Source organism: Rhinopithecus bieti, unplaced genomic scaffold (assembly GCF_001698545.2).
Source record: "Rhinopithecus bieti isolate Rb0 unplaced genomic scaffold, ASM169854v2 scaffold_2432, whole genome shotgun sequence".
NCBI classification, from domain to species: domain Eukaryota; kingdom Metazoa; phylum Chordata; class Mammalia; order Primates; family Cercopithecidae; genus Rhinopithecus; species Rhinopithecus bieti.
Genome location: NW_016804136.1, coordinates 1,991,542 through 2,015,939, shown reverse-complemented (window position 1 = coordinate 2,015,939; position 24,398 = coordinate 1,991,542). Strand labels below are relative to the sequence as shown.

Sequence of the window (24,398 nt, the reverse complement as noted above, 5' to 3'; positions counted from 1 at the left end):
AAAAAAAAAAAAAAAAAAAGAAAAGACTATACTTTCTCCATTGAATGTTCTTGGTGCTCTTGTTAAAAATTAATTGGCCATAATTGTATGGGTTTGTTTTTGGCTGTCAGTTGTATTCTGCTGATCTATGTGTCTATCCTTTTGCTATGATCACACTGTCTTATATACTGTAGGCTTTTTTTTTTTTTTTTTTTTTGAGACAGGGTCTCACTCTGTCACATAGGCTGGAGTGCAGTAGTGTGATCATAGCTCACTGCAATCCTCAAACTCCTGGGCTCAAGATATCCTCCTGCTTCAGCTTCCCAAATAGCTGTAACTGTAGGCACGCACCATCATGCCTGGCTAATTTTTGTCGTTGTTGTTGTTGAGATGGAATTTTGCTCTTGTTGCCCAGGCTGGAGTGCAATGGTGCGATCTCAGCTCACTGCAACCTCTGCCTCCTGGGTTCAAGTGATTGTCCTGCCTCAGCCTCCTGAGTAGTGGGGATTACAGGCATGTACCACCACGCCTAGCTGATTTTGTATTTTTAGTAGAGACGAGGTTTCTCCATGTTGGTCAGGCTGGTCTCGAAATCCTGACCTCAGGTGATCCGCCTGCCTCAGCCTCCCGAAGTGCTGGGATTACAGGGGTGAGCCACTGCACCTGGCCTCCTGGCTAATTTTTAATTTTTTATAGAGTTGGAGTCTCACTATATTGCCCGGGCTGGTCTCAAACTCCTGGTTGCAAGTGATCCTCTCACCTTGGCCTCCCGAGGTGCTGGGATTACAGGCACGAGCCACCTCACCCAACCTTGAATAGTTTTGTCATACAATTTGAAATTGGGAAGAGTGAATCCTCCAGCTTTGTTCTTTTACAGTATTGTTTTGGCTCTTCTGGATTTCTTGCATTTCTGTGTGAATTTTAGGACCAGCTTATTGATTCTGCAAAAAAACCAGCTGGGATTTTTATAGGAATTGTGTTGGTTCTTCACATCAATTTGGGTACTATTGCCACCTTAGCAATATTAAGTTGTCTGATACATAAACATGTAATGTGTTTCCATTTATTTGGTCTTATTTAATTTCTATTAACAATGTTTTATAGTTTTTAGTGTACAGATCCTCCTATTCTTTGTTAAATTTCTTCCTATGTATTATTCTTTTTGGTGCTATTGTAAGTAGAATTGTTTCTTTTAATTTTATGTTCAGGTTGTTTATTGCTAATATATAGAAATATACTTGATTTTTGTATATCAATTATGTACCTACAACCCTGTTGGACCCATTTATTAGTTTGTATAGCTTCTATTTGTGTGTATGAATCCAACTAATTTTTATATCCTCTGAAACACTTAACAGAGTGCAGAGTCTTTATTAGTACTCAATCCATTTGTGTTTCTTGAATCGATCTCCTTAAATGCCACATTTCACATAAGCCTTCCATCCAGTGAATAATTTCTCAGTTCCCAATACCACTGAATCATTCTTTTTCACCTTTGATTTTTATCTGCAGGCTTGGGAACAATGGGCCGAGGCATTGTCATTTCTTTTGCAAGGGCCAGGATTCCTGTGATTGCTGTAGACTCAGACAAAAACCAGCTAGCAACTGCAAACAAGATAATAACCTCTGTCTTGGAAAAAGAAGCCTCCAAAATGCAACAGAGTGGCCACCCTTGGTCAGGACCAAAACCCAGGTTAACTTCATCTATGAAGGAGCTTAGTGATGTAGATTTAGTCATTGAAGCAGTATTTGAGGAAATGAGCCTGAAGAAGCAGGTCTTTGCTGAACTCTCAGCCGTGTGCAAACCAGAAGCATTTTTGTGCACTAATACTTCAGCCCTGGATGTTGATGAGATTGCTTCTTCCACTGATCGTCCTCACTTGGTCATTGGCACCCACTTCTTTTCGCCAGCTCATGTCATGAAGTTGTTAGAAGTTATTCCCAGCCGATACTCTTCCCCCACTACCATTGCCACTGTTATGAACTTATCAAAAAAGATTAAAAAGATTGGAGTCGTTGTAGGCAACTGTTTTGGATTTGTGGGGAATCGAATGTTGAATCCTTATTACAATCAGACATATTTCTTGTTAGAAGAAGGCAGCAAACCAGAGGAGGTAGATCAGGTGCTGGAAGAGTTTGGTTTTAAAATGGGACCTTTTAGAGTGTCCGATCTTGCTGGGTTGGATGTGGGCTGGAAATCTAGAAAGGGGCAAGGTCTTACTGGACCTACATTGCCTCCAGGAACTCCTGCCCGAAAAAGGGGCAATAGGAGATACTGCCCAATTCCTGATGTGCTCTGTGAATTAGGACGATTTGGCCAGAAGACAGGTAAGGGTTGGTATCAATATGACAAGCCATTGGGTAGGATTCACAAACCCGATCCCTGGCTTTCCAAATTCCTATCACAGTATAGAGAAACCTATCACATTGAACCACGTGCCATTAGCCAGGATGAGATCCTTGAGCGCTGCTTATATTCACTTATCAATGAAGCATTCCGTATCTTGGGAGAAGGGATAGCTGCTAGCCCAGAGCACATTGATGTTGTCTATTTACATGGATATGGATGGCCAAGGCACAAGGGCGGGCCCATGTTCTATGCTTCCACGGTTGGGTTGCCCACAGTTCTAGAGAAGTTGCAGAAATATTACAGGCAGAACCCTGATATTCCCCAATTGGAGCCCAGTGACTATCTAAAAAAACTGGCTTCTCAGGGAAACCCTCCCCTGAAAGAATGGCAAAGCTTGGCAGGCTCCCCTAGCAGTCACTTGTGATTCAGCCTTCCAGATTATGCCTCACATGCTAGCATCAGGTAATGCTCACTGAATTTCAGTGAAATTAAATCAAAAATCCAAAGTAAGATTATTCTGAAATACAAAGCAAAAGAAATAATCAGTAGAGTCTTCTGTGTGACGACTCTAATGGTCAAATCTTTAGGAATGTGCTTCCTATGCCTCTGAATCTGTCCTTACCAGATAAATTCAATGCATGAACTTGTGTGAATGTAGTATCATAATCGCTGATGAAAGAGGCTCAGGTATAAGTTGAGATTCTCAAATGTTTTGATCATTGGATAAATGTGTCATCAGTTAATAAATGACAAATGCAGCTAAGTCATACATTGATTTTGACTCCTTTCAATGTCACACACATAGTATTGATCAGAAATCTTATGAATCATACATACACTCAACAAACATTAAAGTCGTAGGAAAAACACAGTTGGAAATTGGTAAGGGAACTGAGTACTTCAAACCAGCACAGGGAACTCAGATTAGCATGGCAAGCCTTTCCTCTTCTGGTCTTTCCTCTTCTGTTTATGAGGAAATAATAGAAAGTAGTAAGTCGTTAACTTAGTGTAAAAGGGTCTTAGAGAACATCTAACCTAGGATTTCCCAATTCTGTGGTAGAGTAATGACACCAGTTTCCTGTCATGACAGGCCTCTGTGATGTTACGTATGGAAATGGTTGAATCTTGAAAAATCTAAAATTGTTGCAAAACATATTTTGTATAATTTTGTTATAAGAGTTCTTCTCTTTTTACTTTTTGCGTTGTGTAGTTAAAAATTAAGGGGCTGGTCAATACAAAAAACTTGTACACAAATATTTATAGCAGAATTATTCGTAATGGCCAAAAGTTGGATACAACCCAAATGTCTATTAACTAATGAATAGATAAATCTGGTATATCCATACAATGGACTATTATTCAGTCATAAAAAGAAATAAAGGACCAGGCACAGTGGCTCACACCTGTAATCCCAGCACTTTGGGAGGCTGAGGCAGGAGGATTGTTTGATGTCAGAAATTTGAGGACAGCCTGGGCAACATAGCAAAACCCTGTCTCTATAAAAAATACTTCCCGTACATTAGTGGTTGCCTAAGGCTAGAATTAGGGGTGATGAATGGGGAGTACAGGATTCATCTAATAGGTACAGAATTTCTCTATGGTTCATGAAAATGGTCTAAACTTATTGTGGTAATGGTCACATAACAATATATTAAAAACCATTGAGTTGAATATTTTAAGTGGGTGAATTATATGGTATGTGAATTGTATCTCAATAAAGTTGTTAGTAAATAAATGGGGCTGAAGATGTTATCCTTCATTGTGGTGGAAATGAACTTTCACAATATTTTCACCTGTGAACCCCAACAAAATGATGAAAGTTCTGATGGAAAAATCTTGAATGAATAGAGTATAAGTTTTCCGTTGTTAAAGAGCAAACAAAAAACCAACAAAAAATCCAAGTGTGCCTTGAATTGTACAGAGCACAATTATTATGTTTGAAATATATACTACTTAATTTTATATAATTTGGTCTGTGAAATTAAAGATATCAATGAAAATGATTCCTGAAAGTAGTAATTTTGTCTCCAAAGTGACTTGTTTTCAAATTAATGTTAAATAAAACCCACTAACTTTTTCTTCAAACCTGGAATTAATTTTGAGTTCTTGCAACTTATTTTCACCCTACACTAGCCTCTAGATTGAGGTTTTGAAATTAGAGCGTCTATGAATAGATTTTATCAGTCAATAACCCCTGAAATGTTATGATAAAGTTTGTGTATATGTATCTGAGTACATTTCTTGGAAGAGGTACCAGATCTTACATCATATTCTAAAAAGTATCATGACCCGGCTGGACACTGTGGCTCACATCTGTAATCCCAACATTTTGGGAGTCCGAGGTGGGCAGATCATGAGGTCAGGAGATCAAGACCATCCTGGCTAATACGGTGAAACCCCATCTCTACTAAAAATACACAAAATTAGCCGGGTGTGGTGGCACGTGCCTGTAGTCCTAGCTACTTGGGAGGCTGAGGCAGGATAATTGCTTGAACCCAGGAGGCAGAGGTTGCAGTGAGCTGAGATTGCGCGGCTGTACCCCAGCCTGGGCGACAGAGTGAGACTTCATCTCAAAAAAAAAAAAGTATCATGACCCAATAAAGGTTAAGGACCAATAGAAAATGGAAGAGCGGCCCAGCACGGTGGTTCATGCCTGTAATCCCAGCACTTTGGGAGGCCAAGGTGGGCAGATCACTTGGGGTCAGGAGTTTGAGACCAGCCTAGCCAACATGGTGAAACCCCGTCTCTACTAAAAATACAAAAATTACCCGGGAGTGGGGGCGCATGCCTGTAGTTCCAGCTACTCGGGAGGCTGAGGCAGGAGAATCCCTTAAACCCAGGAGGCAGAGGTTGCAGTGAGCTGAGATCTCGCCACTACATTCCAGCCTGGGTGACAGAAAAAGACTCCGTCTAAAGAAAAAAAAAAAGAAAGAAAACAGGAAGAGGAAAATACGAGTTCATTCCTTCTTATTTTACATCAAATGAAGCCAAACATTCAAATTTGCTGGGTCCTACATATAATAGTAGTTACTATGATGAAATTTTTCAGGATATCCTCTCCTGTCCTTGAAAATATACTTGCTTAAAAGGCTGATTTTGTTAATAATTTTAAAACATTTGTTTAAGAAAAACCTCTGGATTTCATTTTTAAAAATATGTTCTAATGATAATTGACTGTGACGGGAATTATATATTGGAAACACCCTTGAAGCTGTAAGACTCCCAGCTTGAAAGACGCTCTTAATGATACTCCTTAAATCAGTGAAGCCGCCATGCAGCTGCGGTTGCTCTCTGTTTATTTATCTCCAGCAGGAACAGGTGTGCATGAGAGAGATAAAGTGAAGAATCCTAAATTCCCCTGATTAATGATGTTACAGAGTCGTTTATGCAAATCACACTCTACTGCACTGTAGGAACCTAGAATTTCTAGGGTCTTAGATTTGTCTTTAAAACAGACACCTAGAAATCAGAAATATTGCAGCCTCACTAGATTATCTGAACCCTTTTGGTAGCCATTGATAAGATTAAATCAAGTTCTCTGGACTATGTTTAAAAGCAGCTTTTTGCAAGAACAGAATAGTTCTTGACTATTCCTGGGACTGTCAGTACCATCTGCTTATCTTAACAGCTTATACGTATTCTGGGATTAACAGACAAGTTACACTGCTTCCATGCAGGACAGCAGCATTGCACAACTCCAGCGGACACCATTCATACTGTGTACCAAGGGGCTGTCATCCACATAGAAATGATATGAATGACATCCCCAGGAATTGTATAATGCCTAGTTTTGTTTCCAGGACACTCTGTGTAGCGGTTTCAAGCCAAAAACTCTTCTGGTTATTGCTGTATCTTTCTAAATAATAGTTGACAAAAGTGGTTCAGAAAATTTCTATTTAGACTGGATCACCAATGGGACCAAATTTGGAACAAAATGGGACAAAATGTTTGTGTTTTGTTTGTTCTTTTTTTTCCCTAGCACCCTGAGAAAGAGGAATATGAGAGAGATGAACAGAACTTTAAATTCTTGTCCAAAGAATACCAGGGCATTTAATTTATTTTTTGTTTTTTGTAGAGACTTATGTTGCCCAGGCTAATCTCAAATTCCTGGGCTCAAGCGATCCTCCTGTCTCAGCCTCCCAAAGTGCTGAGCCACTGCACCCGGTCTCCGAGGGCATTTCAATTGAAATATTTAGGCCGGGTGTGGTGGCTCAAGCCTGTAATCCCAGCACTTTGGGAGGCTGAGACGGGCGGATCACGAGGTCAGGAGATCGAGACCATCCTGGCTAACACGGTGAAACCCCGTCTCTACTAAAAGTACAAAAAACTAGCCGGGTGAGGTGGCGGGTGCCTGTAGTCCCAGCTACTCGGGAGGCTGAGGCAGGAGAATGGCGGGAACCCGCGAGGTGGAGCTTGCAGTGAGCTGAGATCCGGCCACTGCACTCCAGCCTGGGTGACAGAGCGAGACTCCGTCTCAAATATTTATTTGTTCTCTTTCACCCAAACTTAAAGTAGCCTGGCAGAATGAGTGCCTGAAAGCATCTCATAAGCTGACATGAGCAGAGCTAATGCAGTCACTCGTGCACGCATATTTTCACTATACTTAGGGCTATTCCACACTCTCTAAGGACACACAAACAGTCGCTAATTCTAGCCATCGTGTGATATCCCTAGGATGAACTTAGGGCAAAACCTTCTCCAACCAGATCCTAAATGCACATGGATTTCCAAAGCGGGCCGAGGCCTAGAGTGTTGTTGATTTGTAAACTGACCGTTGGCTGTCCCCCAAAGTTTCTCTTCTTATGTAGGAATAAACGTCCCAATTGTTAGCTAAGCATATAGTGGCCCGGAATACACAACATATTTGTCAGCTTCTTTTACGTGAAATTGTGGATATGTGACTAAGTTCTAGGCTATGGGATGTCAGAGGGAGTGTCACATGGCCGCTTCTGGGAACTGGCCTTCACGGTCAGATGATGAGCAGCCTTTGCCCATTTCATTTTTGTCTCTTCCTCCATCTTCCAGCCTGGAACACAGATGTGATGGCTGGAGTTGCAGCCACTAGACTAGACCATGAAGACAGAGGCCAGGCCCTGGAATGAAGAGCAGTAAAGAACATGGGTCCCCGAGGAGCTCGTGGAGCAGCATTAGCCACACTCCCTTCAGCAGTCATTTATGTGAGAGCAATCAACTTGTATCATGGAGAACTTAGTGTTATTTTTAAGTCTTTACTCATGACTGACCCTAAAATCTAAATGAATGCAAGTGGGATCCAAGAATTGGTACAGTTTGGGGTTCTTTGTTTTTGTTGTTGTTGTTTGTTTTTTTTCTCAGTGCTATAGGCAATTCTGATACACAGGTAGTTTTATTTATTTATTTATTTTGGGACAGAATTTCACTCTTGTTGCCCAGGCTGGAGTATAATGGCGCGATCTCGGTTCACTGCAACCTTTGCCTCCTGGGTTCAAGCAATTCTCCTGCCTCATCCTCCCAAGCAGCTGGGATTACAGGCACGCGCTACCACACCCAGCTAATTTTTCTATTTTTAATAGAGACAGGGTTTCACCATGTTGGCCAGGCTGGTCTTGAACTCCTGACCTCGGGTGATCTGCCCACCTCGGCCTCCCAAAGCGCTGGGATTATAGGCATGAGCCACCAGGCTCGGCCACACAGGTAGTTTTAAGAATCTTGTCTCATTAAACAAAATTTGTTTTTTTAAAAAATGTTTTTGCCAGTCTGATGTGTTTTTCAACTTGATATTGAATTACTCAGAAATTTTGTATGTTCCACATATAATTGTTGTGGGCAGACGGAGATGCCCACTAAGAACCTGAGAATAGGGCTGTAAATAAACATTTAGTAGGAAGTAGTCTCACAGGCCTACTTGAACCTCAGCTTGACTGTTACTTAATTAGAAATTTAAAAAATTCATGAAAATATGTATTAACAGAAGGAGAAGTGATCAACAATAGCATAAGGGGAAAAGAAGAAAAATTGGAAAAGCAGCATCTCTCACACTGACTAAAAGTACTAAATCTGGGGTGCATAAACTTTCTGCTCACTAGATCAGAGATCTCCAAAATGGGGTGCCTCTACCCAAATAAGTATGAAAAATGATCCATAGAGGTGTAGGTAGATAATACTAGAACTATCATTGCTACTTATTTTTGCCTACAAAATAAGAACTTAACCTTGATTAATATTTTGTGGGCTGATGTACACTGTTGCCCTCAACAGGTTGCATCTCAGACAGCTATGAGGTGTCCTGAGCAAAGCAAGCAACATCCAAAATGCAGAGGCTGACAGCGGCATCCTCCCATTTTCATTTGTTTTCAGCGTATTCAGAAATATTGCAGATTCTATGTAATGGGGTAAGTGGATATTCAGACTACATTATTTAATTTAACTAAACTCACCCTCACAAAAAATTCCTTGAAGGGAAGCCCTCTTAAAAAAATCTCCTTGTGAATGGATAAAGAAAATGGGGTACACATACACGATGGAATATTGTTCAGCCGTACAAAAGAATAAATCCTGTTATTCGTGGTAACATGGATAGCACTGGAAGATGTTGTGCTGAGTGAAATAAGCCAGGAACAGAAAGCTAAATACCACGTTCACACTCATATGGGGAAGCTAAAAAAAGCAGATCTCATAGAAGTGACAAAAAGTAGAACAGAGGATACTAGAGGCTGGGAAGGGTAAGGGGAAAGGAGGGATAGGGAGAGAGCTGTTAAAGGATACAAAATTACACCTAGATGGGAGGAATAAGTTCTAGTGTTCTATACCGCTGTAGGATGATATAGTTCACAATAATATGTTATATAGTTTCAAATAGCTGGAAGGAGAATATTGAATATTCTAGACTCAGAGAAATGATAAATGTTTGAAATGATGGATATGCTAATTAACCTGATCTGAACAGTATACAGTGTAGTGTATGTATCAAAACATCACCATAAACCCCATGAATATGTCTAGCTATTATTTGTTAATTAAAAAATAAAATTATAAAAAAAGGATTCCTTCAAAGAAAGCACAAGGGAAGATGAAACAAAGCAAGCAAAGGTGAGCAACAAGACAATGGCAGAGCTGGTAGTTCTGGTGTCAGCTTTTAGTCAGCTGCATTACAAGGTAGAATGAGTTAGTCAAATCTTGCAAGAAGTTGGCCAAAAAATGGAAATTATCAAGAAGATTATTAGAAATATTGATTGATGGCCAGGTGCGGTGGCACACGCCTGTAATCCCAGCACTTTGGGAGGATGAAGCAGGTGGATCGCCTGAGATCAGGAATTCAAGACCAGCCTGACCAACATGGCGAAACCCCGTCTCTACTAAAAATACAAAAATTAACTGGTATGGTGGCACACGCCTGTAATCTCAGCTACTCGGGAGGCTGAGGCAGGAGAATCACTTGAACCCAGGAGGCAGAAGTTACAGTGAGCCAAGATCACACCAGTGCACTCCAGCCTGGGCAACAAGAGCAAAACTCTGTCTCAAAAATAATAATAATAAATAAATTTTTTTAAAAAGAAATATTTATGTACCTGCCGTAAATAGTGAAGTTTGCCCTAAAAGTATACTGTCTGATGATATTAGCTAATAATAATATGAAACCATCACATATTAGTAAGATGTTTTAATATATTATTTAGTCAATATCTCATCATTTTTAAATTTTTTTTTTGCGTTGTATAATGTACATGTACATCAATATAATAGGGAAAGTATATGATTTGTAAGTCAATAAGCATTCTGCATATTAGATATATATACTAAAATTTTCTGTGATGTGCTACCTACATCCTCTTTCAGGAATGAAAGATGAATTCTCTCAGCTTCCAGAAGTGCTGCCAGAATACGGCCTTCTTTAGGGACTGCCTTGCTCAAGGTCACACCTTCTTCCAAAGGTAATTTGCATCCACTGCCTGCTCTGGGCAGGAGTCGTCTTGCCCCAGCTCTGCAGGGCTGACATAGTCTAGCGCTCCTGGTGGGCCACATTGATTGGAATGAGGTCTTCCTTCATCCTGCAATGCCCTTCAACTTCTTCCTCTGCTCATTCCTGCTTCTCCCTCCTCTCTTTCAAAGGTGTTAATTCTGAGATCACTCTCTAAACATTTTGGGGTTTTTTTGTTTATTTATTTATTTATAATTTCAACTTTGATTTTAGATCACAGGGTACACATGCATGTTTGTTACATGGGTATATTGTGTAATGCCAAGGTTTGGGTTATGACTGAAAATTTTGCACATGAATCTCAATCTCAGACTCTGCTTCCCAGGAAACCTAACCTACAACAGTGAAGGTGCATGATTAAAAATGCTTGGCAAGCCAGACGCAGTGGCTCGCGCTTGTAATCCCAGCACTTTGGGAGGCCGAGGTGGGTGGATCATCTGAGGTCAGGAGTTTGAGACCAGCCTGGCAAACATGGCAAAACCCTGCCTCTACTAAAAATACAAAAAATTAGCTAGGCATGGTGGTGTGCACCTGTAATGCCAACTACTTGGGAGGCTGAGGCAAGAGAATTGCTTGAACCAGGGAGGCGGAGGTTGCCGTGAGACAAGAACATGCCACTGCCCTCTAGCCTGGGCCACCGACTGAGACTCCACCTCAAAAAAAAAAAAAAAAAAAAATGCTTAGCAATCATCAACCTACAAGCCATCAACTCTTTAGTATTTGTTTAATAGACTTGTTTTGATCTTACATGCCATCAGTCTTTATAAATATTCTATATGTGCTAGAATTTTCATTCTCTATTTCGTGAATATGGAATTCTACTATTAGATCAAGCTTATTAATTATGTTTCTCTAGTTTTCTGTATAGCCTTGCCGATGTTTTATTTGTACTCTTACCTTCTTCTGATGAGCAGGGTCAATTACCCATGCCAGGGTGGTTACAAAGAGCCAGAAGTGACTGGGGGACAGCCACAGCTTAAGGGATTCTTACTGTATCTCTGGTGGAAATATTTCCCCTCTAGGAACCAGGACTTCTAGATACAGAGTGTTAGTTGCTCATGCGGGAAATAAAATTCCCCAAAGGGGCCACTTCTACTTCCACTATTTGGTGCCTATAGCCCTGTATTCTATCTACTGGGAACATAGTGCCATATGTGATTATTGATTTAGAGTATAAACTATATCCTGGAGAATGATACCCCATTTCAAGGGCATCATTTCAAAACTGGCACCTCAACAATAAATGCAATAAATGCTCTAATAGGAAGGCTAGTGGCTTCTATGTAGTACAATATGTGATTGAACTAGAGGATCCCATAGTCATCTATACCTTCTATACCTCTTTTGTTCCAAAGTATGTCCTTTTCCCTGATGCAATATTATGTGAGATCTTGTACCACTGATTCAGATTTTAAGTCCTCGGAGAATGGTGCTGAAACCCTGTAGTCAGAAAAGAAAAACCTGTATCTGGAATATATGTCAATTCCAATCAAGATGGATCACTGATCCTCCCAGGGTAGAAGAGTTCTGATGTAGTCAACTTAACACCAAGAGGTTGATTGGTGTCCTTGAGTACCAGCCCCTGGGGTGCAGCATTTACTAGTCTTTGGCTAGTAAATTGTACATTCAACAACTAGATCAGCCTTGGTGAGTGGGAGCCCCTTCTGTTGGGTTCATGCATAGCCTCCATCCCTACAACCATGCCTACTCTGTTCATGGGTCAGTCATGCCAATGCTAAGGTGGGCAGTGATCATGACTAGCTGATGTCAGCTAGCCTGGCCGCTCTGTCTACTTGGTTGCTTAATTCATCTTCTGTGGTAGGTGTCCTTTGGAGGTCATCAACATATGATATACCACTTTACACTTTTCATGCCCACTCCCACAGGTCATCCATCTCTAAGTTCCCCAGTTCTCACTGTTCCCTGGCTTCCAATATTCCTCCTTCTAGGCCTTGACCAACCATCCAAGCTGTTTACCATTGCCCACATATCCTTACCTCAAGCTACATCTCTGAGTCTTTGGATTTCTTCCTCCACCGTCTGCCAGAGCAATTTCAACGGTTAACCTAGCAGTGTATTAACGACGTCTCCTAGAGTGCCTAGGCATTGAGTCCTGTGTCTTGAAGAGTGTTGCCATGTTGATAAACTCTACCTACCAAAGTTTATGTGCTGCTGCTCTCTTGCTCTAGCACCCTCAGGTCTAGTCCCACACATGCTCTCCTGGCTTCTGCTGATAGGTGTTGGCTACGTCCCACAGCACCTTAAGGGTATGATCCCTGTTCTCCCCTAGTGATCTCAACACTTCCCTGGATGAGTTATTTTGTGACTTAACTCTAATTATTGTTCTAGGGGCATTTTCTGAGCTGGGCATGTGTTGTTTTATAGGACAGAAACCTCTTATCTTCAAGCAGGTGAGGAGCATTAGTGTTTAGCAGGGAAAGGCAGATCACTTCTGCAGGCCCAGAGCATTTAGGGGAATCTCAGAATTTGAGATTTTCAGATTCATTGACCTGATGTCCCCATCCCAAGTCACAGGGTCGCACTTCTTCCTAATCAAAGCCCTAACCTTATCATAGTGGATTTAGCATGAAAATTCGGCCTTTTGCAGAACTCCACTTTCCTTACAATTAAGTCCCAGGCCTGACACTCTGCTTTTTCTCCCCTGTGACTACAGGAGATGAGCTTCTTCATATGCTGCCAGGGAAGTCCTGTGATGTTCACAGTTCATCTTACATTGGTAATTAATCACCTTCACATCTTTTATTATATTTTTCCAGTTCAGCAATAGCCTCCAGCAGCCACCATCTGACTCCATAATCACAATTTCCGATAAGCCTCTCAAATGCCTGAGATACTGTTTTCATTACTTCCTGCCGATATCCCATCACAACTTCTCCATGGGTAAAAGTTTTAACTTTTGCAGTCACAGCACACCAGGTGGTATCAGTACTCCACTTACGAGGGATGATGTCCTCATTGCCAGGTGGCTGGTTGCTGATCCAGTTCCAAAATTCCATTTTAGCAGTTTGCCTCCTAGGACCACTTCTGTTAAAATTGCCATGGAATGGGAAGGAAACCTGAAGCAGAGATTTCCATGCAGGTCTACTAGTGAATGCCCTTGGCAGCAATAGCTGTAAGAGAGTGAAGGAAACAGGATTGAGCAGAAGGAGGGGTTGATACAGATGTAACAGGGGCTTCAGTGGACCCACGGGGAAGTCAGGGGCTCGGATAGCCCTTCAGAGATCCTAAATTAAGGCAAAGGGGATGGACCTTTGTACCCTGACCTTGACTTGCTTTTGGCTGTGGGTTGCCCCTAGAGAGGAAGGCACAGCCTTGGATATACCATCAGCCAAGGTCAGTATCCTGGGATGAACTCAGGTCCTTACCGTCTCCCAGGAGCACCCAGTACTCGCAGCAGCTGGAGGAATCTGGTCGGTGCGGCACAGCATCCAACACAGAGCCCTGCCTTGGAGACCTTCATTATTGCTCTAATCACTCTCATTATACTTTTAGCTCCTGTTTTTCTAATTTGCTCAAGAAACCTGCAACTCCCAGCATCCCTCCTCACCTGGACACTCATCCCTGTGTGACCCTGGACTCTTTTCATCATATGGCATCTAATCTGATGTCTGATGTTCCTCAACTCTCCAAATCCTTCTCCTGAGTCCTCTCAAACTCAACATTTGCATCAACATCTCCTCTAGTCTCAAATGTTTATTGAACACTTCTGTATCTCCTTGGGGTCTTCAAGGGAGTCTCTAATAAATGACTGCATCAGCCAGCTTTTGAATACATTGAAAAATAAAACAAAAAAGTAACTCTGGAGGCCAAAATAGCACCTTTATTAGAGATAGAGGAGAGGTAGGAGGATGTGGTTTGATGTATATTAACCCCACGGACTTGAAAACACTGCCCTGGAGAATTAGACGGACCGCCCTACATAGTCACAGCAGCAGAGGGCCACAAGTATATTCTCACATTTCCTGAAGCCCTCATTTATGTGGTTTTAAATGATTCCCTATGGCACGTTACTTGTCTCAGGCCCTAACAGGTGAGGTATAATCAGGAAAAACAGGGAGATGGAACTCTCAAGAACAGATAAACAATAATTGAATGTGACAAGTGTCAATTGCCAAATGAATGATGTAGAATATTAATACTGGAATTCAGAGAATAAGGTAGTCACTAAAAATGTATGCTCCTTAACCTTAAGGAGGCCATGCTGCCACATTTCTTTAGACCATTCATTCCCCCATTCTTCTAGATGATTCTTTCATACCTCCTATTCTTCCAAATTCTGTCACCTCCTTCTCCATCCTCCTCAGCTGATGTCCTTGCTTCTTTCACTGAGAAAATAGAAAGCAATCAGGAGAGCTTCCTCAAGTACCCACCAACACATCTACCCACCTCCCTGCATCTGTGCTCACATATTCTGCCTTCCCTCTTGTTTCTGTAAATAAACTATCTGCCCATCTATTAAAAATCAGCTCCTCCGCTATATTCTGGATACCATCTCCCTTCACCTACTCAAATACCTTGTCCCGGCAATTCTCTCCCCTTTCTTCTGCCTCATCAACTTCCCTCCCGCTACAGCTTCTTTCTAATCAGTACGTAAAGTTGTACTTTCTTCCACATTAAATAAAATCTTGTTTAAAAATCCTTTTTCTATTAGAAAAAAATTTGATCCCATTTCCCCTTCCGGCTACCAACTTGCTTCTTCTTCACAGCGAAACTTCTGTATTGATTTTTCTCATCGTTTCCTATCATTTCCTCTCATTCTTCCTTAAACCTGCTCCAGTCAGACTTTGATCCCCACCAATCTACCAATACTGCCTTTGTCAAGTCCACCAGTGACACTTTTTTTTTTTCTTTAGATGGAGTCTCGCTCTGTCACCCAGGCTGGAGTGCAGTGGCACAATCTTGGCTCACTGCAACCTCCACCTCCCGATTCAAGCAGTTCTCTGCCTCAGCCTCCCAAGTAGCTGGGATTACAGGTGCTCTCCACCACGCCCAGCTAATTTTTAGTAGAGACAGGGTTTCACCATCTTGGCCAGGCTGATCTTGAATTCCTGACCTCGTGATCCACCTGCCTCGGCCTCCCAAAGTGCTGGGATTATAGGCATGAGCCACTGCGTCCAGCCAACCAGTGACACTTTTATTGCTGAATCCAATGATCAATTCCTGGTTTTCATCTCACTTCACTCATTGATCATTCCCTCTTCCTTACAAAGCTTACTTTGCCTGATTCCAGGACTTCACCAGCCTCTTTATTTCTTCCACCTCATTGGTCTCCTGCTTAGTTTCCATTACTGGTTGTCTATCTCCCCCACCTCTAAGTAGTGGAGAGCCCAGAGCCCAGGCCTTGGATCTCTTCTTTTCATGCTCCATACCTGCTCTCTCAGTGATCTCATTTAGTTTCATGGTTTTCAATATCAACTATACACAGAGAACTCCTAAATTCATACCTTCAGCCTAGACCTCTCTCTTGTTTGTCTGTCTGTTTGACATTTATGTTAGGATGTCTAGTGAATATCTAAGACTTAACATGTTCAAATTGAGCTCCTGATATTCTCCATCCCCCTTCCTGTCCTCCCCCAAAACAGACTTCTGTAAATCTGCCCCATTTTCTGTAAGTGATAGCTCCGTTCTGCCATTTGCTCAGGACATACACCTTAGCGTCATCCTCAGCTCCTCACTTTATGTCACTCTCTACATCTAATCCATCAGTAAATCTTGGTGGCTCTACCAGCAAATATATTCAGAATACAACTATTTATCACTGCCTCCTCTGCTATCACTGGGTCCAACCTATTATTATTGTCTCTGCTCTGAGGCAGTGGTGTCCTAACTGGACTCCCTGCTTCAGCCCTTGTTTTACTATGACCATATCAACACAGCAGCCAGAATAGCTCTTCTATTCAAAATACTCAGTGGTTTTCTATCTTATTTAGAGTAAAAACCCATCTTTACAATGCTACAAGACCCTACATGATCTAACCCCATTACCTCCCTGACCTCATCATCTGGAATGTTTGGCTCATTCTCTGTCCCAGCCAACGTGGCTTCCTTGGTATTTTCTGAACATGCCAAGCAAACTCCCACCCCAAGGCCTTTGCATCTCCTATTCTGTCTACCTGAAACTCACTTCCCTCAGCTACTGCATAGATTTCTGCCTCACTTCTTTCCTTCTGCTTTGATGTCACCTTGTTAGAAGGGCTTCTCTGATGATTCCATATCAACAGTAACCATTCCCTTCCCCAATATTCCCTATCTTCTTGATCTTGCATTTTCTTCAGAGCACAGTTACTGTCTGACAATACTTTCTATGCTTCCCCCTCTAAAATATCAGCTCCTCACAAGCAGTCATTTTGGGTGTTCTGTTTGTTGTTGTGTCTGGAACCTAGACCAGTGCCTGGACATCGGAGATGCTCAATATATTTGTTGAAGAAATAAAAATCTTAGTTTATATCTTGTCTTAGACTAGCCATTATAAAAGATCACACCTTGTGTTCTGCATATTGGAGATCAGCCCAGGCTATGTTAGAACATTGAAGGAAGGCCATAGAAAGATTGCTCATCCATCATCTGTCTCAAAACTACCTAGCACAGCTTAACATAAGAAATGTAAAAGCCAAATTTCCATTGGTAACCTAACTTTTGCCTTGTCTACCCACCCCTAATTATAGAACAAATGATCCAAAAAAATTTTCCTGATTTGTGACTTACATAAAAAATATCTCATAGTCCCAGATACTCAGGAGGCTAAGCCAGGAGAATTGCTTGAATCCAGTAGGTGGAGGTTGCCATGAGCCAAGATTGTGCCTCTGCACTCCAGCCTGGATGACAAAGTGAGACTGTCTCAAAAAAAAAAAAAAATTAAAACTCAAATTACACTTCATTGTACAATTTACAAATCCACGTTTTCGAGACAATAATATTACATAACAAAGAATATAAAATTCAATAATATTTGTTATTAGAATGTATGAATATTTGAAATATGAACTGTTATAGAAAATGACTTGGCCATACCACTAAATTATCAGTTACCCAGCTGGTCCTCAGGAACATCTTATAATGTAGACTCTACGTTGGAAAATAAACTTAGTGAAGCGCAATTGATAATCACTTCCAAGAGCTGAAAGTATGGAGTGTGGCTTTTGTCTTGCTGTGTTTTTTGTTGTTGTTGTTTTGCTTTTTGCTGCACTGCCCACCAGATGGTGCTGTTGAGAAGTTTTCTTAAAAATTCCGAGTTGGGAGTCAACTATTAACCAAGTAATAGAATATAATTTCTATGTTCAATAACAGTTCTCTAATATTGTTTTTATTACTTTAGACAAAATGTTCTGTAGGCTCCTGGAACTTGTGCATGGGTGGGATGTGGGTCAGTTTCATAAATAATAGGCAATGTGAGTAGGTGGAAATTGGAGATAGAATTTCAGCTGCAGCAGCATTTGAATTTAGTAGATTCTCAGGGATCATTATGTACTTGGCTTCCCAGAGTTAAAAAATTATGTAAAATGTACATAATTTTTTGTAGATCTTGTTCAACCTACAAGAGTGAGCATAATAATACCATTTCAATTTTAAAAATCCAATTGCTTATTCTTACATGGTTCCTGAAAAGCTAGCTTTATTAATTCTTTAAAACACGGGCAAGAGTTTTAAAAATAATAATTTAACAGTTGGATTTATGGCTCTTTCTACACAGATATTTTGTCTATTAGTAAATTCAGGGATTTTTTTGAGTGTATGCTATATACCGTGTATCACTGTAATAATAGTATGAACCATTCATACAGTATAGCAATTAGTCTACTTGGTCATTTCCTAAGAGCCACTAATTTTGATGAGAAAATTGGTGAATATAGGTGGCCAGATTTTACCTGATTTGCTACCGTTTTGGAGCTTTCATGGAAATTTGAGAGTCAATGACCTCTTTTATTTTATCCTCTGTGCAAATGGAAACTTGCCATGAAGTAGCCATTACACTTGCTTTTCCAGATTAAATTCCAGCTTCTTTATCTTTTACATGTTGACTCTATTTTCCATCTTCTAATCATTATTGTTACCAGAATTGGGACGAGAAAAGGAAGGAATCATTTACATAATCATTTGCCTAATCATGTACATTTATTTACATAAGTTATGCATCTATTTGAGAGAATGAGAAGCAGACCCAGGGGGAGCGAAGAGCCTGGGGTGGGGGTTGGGACTTCCCAAAGGTCCTTCAGGGAGAGGGAATATGAGATGTTAGCTTTCAGGAAGTCAGAAGAGCGTGGACAGCAGACATCTGGGCTTGAGGGCTCTGGGGCCTGCCTGCAGGGAAACACAGGCCATGAGATTGTCTCTGGGGAGAGCAAGAGAAGAAAGCAAAGCAAGCGGCCTAAGCAACACTCAATGTACTGCTTTCTTCTTTTCTCTCCAGCTGATGTTCTCACTTCCCAGGGCCTCCGCCTGGACTTGGGGATGCAGGGGATCGGCAGCTGTTCTGCTGGGCTGCTGGCAGGGGGGTGGCTCTAGCACAGTTACCCCTTTCTTCTTCCTCGGAGGGAGCAGGAAGTTGCTAAGTGAAGCCTTGTTTCTCAGCCTCTCCATCCCCCAGTTATCAGAGGGAAGGCTCTGTGTAGCAGTCTGTCTCCTGTTCCTGGGCAGGGCTGGGCAAGAGGACAACACCGAGATAAATAACCCCAGCATATTAGGGCCCTCTTCCACCGCTTGTGGAGTTAGGCAACCTGGCAGTGCTAGCCCAGATTCCAAGGCTAGAGGCTGGCTTAAGCGGAAGGGGCAATCTGGGGGGTGGTCTTGCTCTGATGCCCCAGTGTCATTTGTTTTTGTGCCTCTAGTTAGTAGAGTTGTTAGAGCCATGATTGTGAAATGTGTAAAACCACTCTCTTTTGGGGTTAAAGAGAGAGACAAGAGAAGGAGACATACAGAAAATGCATCTTTAAAATACCTTAAAATATGTATATATGCAAATAATAATTGTTCTTTTTTCTTTTTTTTCTAAAATCAGAACATGACAGTTAGCACACTATCTCTGTCCACCCATCAATAAGTTCATCATCTGTAGGTCACTGTCTTTATCATTAAAAAAACTACACCACCCCTAATATTGCAGAGCACCATTCTAAGTATTCTGCTTGTATTAACTCATTTAATTCTTATAATATCCCTATGCAGTAGGCGTTCCGGTATTATTATCACCATTTTACAGATGAGGAAACTGAAGCACAGAAAGATTACTTTCCCAAGGACACACAGAGATAAACCCAAGGTTTTTATTTGTTTGTGTGTTTTTTGTTTTGTTTTTGTTTTTGGTTCAAGACGGAGTCTTGCTCTGTCTGTCGCCAGGCAATCTTGGTGCAGTATTGGCTCACTGCAATCTCCACCTCCTGGGTTAAAGCGATTCTCCTGCCTCAGCCTCCTGACTACAGGCACACGCCACCAAGCCCAGCAAATTTTTGTATTTTTAGAGACGGGGGTTTCACCACGTTGGCCAGGATGGTCTCCATCTCTTGACCTCGTGATCCGCCCGCCTCAGCCTCCCAAAGTGCTGGGATTACAGGCGTGCACCACTGCACCCAGCTGTTTTTTTGGGTTTTTTTTCTTTACTGTAAGTTCTGGGATACATGTGCTGAACATGCAGGTTGGTTACATACGTATACATGTGCCATGGTGGTTTGCTGCAGCTATCAACCTGTCTCTAGGTGATAAACCCAAGACTTTAACCTGGGCAATATGGCTCTAGAGTCTATGCTCCTAATTATTATGCTATGCAATTTGTACTTATTTATAAATCACACACATATGCTACTGCAATAACATTAATATATACCTCATGAAACACAGACATACACGGACATTTTAAAAGGCAATGTTAACAATAAATATAAATAGAATTTCTGATATTTTCTTCCTTGACTCCAATAGATTGTCTTGTAATCCCCCATATTAGAGACCACTGTTTAAGAATTTGGAGCCCTGTGGAAAGAGCCTGACCATGACAGGCTCAGGGAACATGAGCTGTACCACTTCACCATTAATACAGTGAGCTTCCAGTACTTTCCAGCACCATGCTTCCTTTTTAACACGAACAAGTTTTGCAGATGCTCATATAAGAGTTGAACCTTTGGGCCGGGTGCGGTGGCTCACGCCTGAAATCCCAACACTTTGGGAGGCCGAGGTGGGTGGATCACCAGAGGTCAGGAGTTCGAGAGCAGCCTGGTCAACACGGCGAAACCCTGTCTCTACTAAAAACACAAGAATTAGCTTGGGATGGCGGTGTGCACCTGTAATCGCAGCTACTCGGGAGGCTGAGGCAGGAGAACCACTTGAACCCTGGTAGTGGAGGTTACAGTGAGCCAAGATCATGCCATTTCACTCCATCCCAGGCAACAAGAGTGAGATTCTGTCTCAAAAAAAAGAGAAAAAGAGTTGTACCTTTTGTATCTGTTGATTGAGAAAAGACACTGTAATTAAAGCTATTGAGTAACACACAATTTTAAATGACTTGATTAATTATAGCAGCATCTACATAATGTAAAAGTGGCCCACACATATGAAAGTCACATTACTTTTCACTCTACATAGAATACTCAGTATATATATATAGATTTGCTTGTTTCTTCTGGGTCCCTGGCATGCATAACCTTTGTAGATGCTGGAATTTGTTAGTGTGGTGGAAAGATTCTGAGTTCACAAGCCAGTCAGAAATGAGTTTGAATTCTAGTCCCACATGTGCGACCTGAAACAAAAATGAATGTTTTCCAAGACTGAGTTTCCTTGTTTGTAAAAGGAGGATAATATATCCTTGCTTGTTTGTTGTAAGCACAGCTATATATAAAAAGTCTCATACGTATTGACACAACAAATGGTAGCCATTATTCTCAGAAGCAGATCTACTCTGAAGCTAGCAAAGCTCACAGCACTTGGCACAGGCTCTTTCCAAGACTTCAGGAAGGCCCTGGCAATTTTGTGATTTGTAATCCTGTACTCTTTTCCTTAAAGAGGACCCCTAAAATTATATACCTTTCAGGTTCTCATTGGATCCGCCGAATTACAGCTGTGCTATCCTTCCACTTAAAGGGAATCTAAGAAGTGAGGTACTATAATGACAGGTAAAGTGCCCCATCCCTCTGATTAGAGCCAGTGATGAGAGTGCATGTGAATTGCTGAGGCAGGTTCAGAGCCAGTTCCCAGAGAAAGGGTTTAAACAGCTACCCCTCCAAGGAGAAGTGAAAGTGATCGCACTAAACATTCAGCCTTATGGGGGTGGGGGTGTGGAGAGAGGGGCACTGAGAGGGAGCTGGGATGCTTCCTGACTCCCCTAGGCTCTGTGTAGCAACCATGTCAGCAGGGCGCGCTTCCCATCTGCCCTAGTCAGACTCAGAATTAAGATCTCTTAGTTGGGCTCGGAATAATGTCCTAAGTTGGTGGTTCTCAACTCCTGGCTGCACAGAAGAACAATCTGGGGAGTTCTGAAAAAATTCAACCCTGGAGATTCTGACTTACTTGGCCCAGGGGACTGGTATTTTTTTTTTTTTTTTTTTTTTTTTTTTTTTTTTTTTGATTTTTTTTTTTCCGAGACGGAGTCTTGCTCTATCGCCCAGGCTGGAGTGCAGTGGCCGGATCTCAGCTCACTGCAAGCTCCGCCTCCCGGGTTTACGCCATTCTGCTGCCTCAGCCTCCCGAGTAGCTGGGACTACAGGCACCCGCCACCTCGCCCGGCTAGTTTTTTGTATTGTTAGTAGAGACGGGGTTTCACCGTGTTAGCCAGGATGGTCTCCATCTCCCGACCTCGTGATCCACCCGTCTCGGCCTCCCAAAGTGCTGGGATTACAGGCTTGAGCCACCGCACCCGGCCGGGACTGGTATTTTTATGCACTCCCCAGGAGGTGTCAATGTACAGTCAGGCTGGAGAACCACTGCCCAAACTAGTACATGCAGTTTCATTTGGACAGGCAGTGGTGTCAAAGCTAGTGCCCAGCAGTGAGAGAGACAGCAGCAAATGGCACAAACCTTTCTTAGGACTACTGTGGGCCAGGCACCGTGCTTGGAACAAAGATGCCTAAGAGCCGTGACTGTCGCTGGCACACAAGGAATTTACAGTCTAATCAAGGTGTACCAGCTGCCTTGATTCTTACAAGAGAGACTCTGAGCTCAGCTAGGATGTGTCAAAGAAGCCTTCCTGGAGTGACTTGAGTCATACAGGATAAAGTAATTATCCAGATGAAGAAGGGAAAAGTGGGATTTAGGGATATGAATTATGATGTTGCATTGGGTTTATTGACTGGGCTGGGGCTGTTGGAATGACATGAAATTCCACATTAGCAGAACGAAAAAACAGTGAGGCAATGAACATTCATCAGCTAAGGTAAAGAAGCAAAGAGACATTGGACCATTGGGCAAGCTAAACGGGCCACTGGATTGGCTGGAAATGTGCCAGAGGAGCAGCCCTGGGAGCAGAGGGTGATGGCACAGCTCTCAGGTGACCAGTGAGAACCACAAGTCCATCCGGCGCACATGAAGCGCCTCTGCATCCCAAGCTGGAGAAGGAGGGGCCACAGGGCTCTGGACAGACCTAGCCAAAGAGGATGATAGAATGGGAAGGGGGACCACTTTCACTGGGATTGATTGCCTTTGGGGTCACATGAAAGGTCCATGAACTGTCCATGAACTTTCCTTCTCAGGCACAGCTCTGGAAGGGCTGTTTGACAAATAGTGAGATTTCAGGCCATCCTGAAACTTAGCCCATCTCCACCGGCCTGCCACCGCTCTTTCCAAAACTACTTCATTTAGGAGCTCAACAATTTGCGTTTACTCTCAATAATATGGTTTGTTTATACAGTTTTTCTTTTCTTTCTTTTTTTTTTTTTAAGAGTTTGAGCATCCATCTTGTCTAGGATACTGTCCTGCATGCTTCCATAATCAGAAATGTGTTTCCCTTCTTCCACTGGGAACATGTTTTCCTGTTCATGTTTCTAGAGCATTTAACCGGTTGGTTCTAGTTTATATTTAGCACTCTGACTCATGATAATAACTGTTTACTATGTTCCTGGCATTATGCTAAGTGCTGTATATACAATATCTGAGTTATTCTGCAAAATTACCCTCAAGCTAGGTAGTACGGGTCCCATTTTACCACTAAGGAAAGGGAGACAGAAATTTTAAGGAACTTGCCAAAGACTATCTGATTCCAAAATACCGTTCTTAATTGTGCACACTCTCTCTCTCTCTCCATATATATATATACACACATACACATACACATATATGTATAAATATATATGTAAATGCTTCTTTATACCAATAGCATTTTGTCATGATTCTTTTCCTTACTGTACTCCATTTTGTCATATATTAAGCCCTTAGTGTTTGAATTAATGTGTTAAATCTCTATTTCAGATTAAGTAACTTATTCTATTTTTAACTTAATGCTCCACTACTTTTATAATGATCACTTTGTAACATTTATTAAAATTTAGTATGACCAAAAATGTACAATAGGGTGAGTCAATAATCATTACATCCTCTAAAATAAGTATTCTTTGGCATTCTTCTTGTTATTATCCAGCTGAATTGCCCTCTTACTTTGTTAGATACTTGAAGTTAGCCTGCTGAGGCTTTAACTGGTAAATCTACATGTTAACCTAGGAAATAATATTTTATTTACTTTTCTAATCAGATATGGAACTTGATTTATTAGCAACGTCCTCTGTAATTTCTCTGAGAAAACCTTACTATAAGTTAAATCAACCCCACGTGTTTAATCTGTTTTTTGGTTGTACTAGCAACAATAAAATTTATTTTTTGTATTTCCCTATTAGATATCAGTTTAATATTGGCATATATACATAAAACAGTATACGTACATACAATATATAATATATATACACACATACACACATGTACATACATACAAATGTTTTAGAGGTATTAGGGTTAAGTCCTGCAACTGAACTCATTACTTTCAGTAATTTTCAGTTGATTTCCTTAGATTTCTAGGTTTGTAGTCATGTCATCTGTAAAACAAATTATTCCTTCTCTTGGAGTAAAGGATATATTATCCTATAAGCAAAATGGGTTTGAACAAGGCAGACCAGACAATCT

General features: G+C 41.5%; 1 protein-coding gene across 1 annotated transcript in view; it reads left to right on the top strand.

The window, feature by feature from the left end:
* Positions 1-4,348, top strand: part of EHHADH (enoyl-CoA hydratase and 3-hydroxyacyl CoA dehydrogenase) — an 81,122-nt gene extending 76,774 nt beyond the window's left edge. Inside the window, exon 7 of the mRNA XM_017866348.1 lies at positions 1,492-4,348. Coding sequence (XP_017721837.1) covers positions 1,492-2,753 — 1,262 coding nt within the window. The 3' untranslated portion in view covers positions 2,754-4,348. The remainder of the gene's footprint in view (positions 1-1,491) is intronic.
* The last annotated feature ends 20,050 nt before the right edge of the window (positions 4,349-24,398 follow it).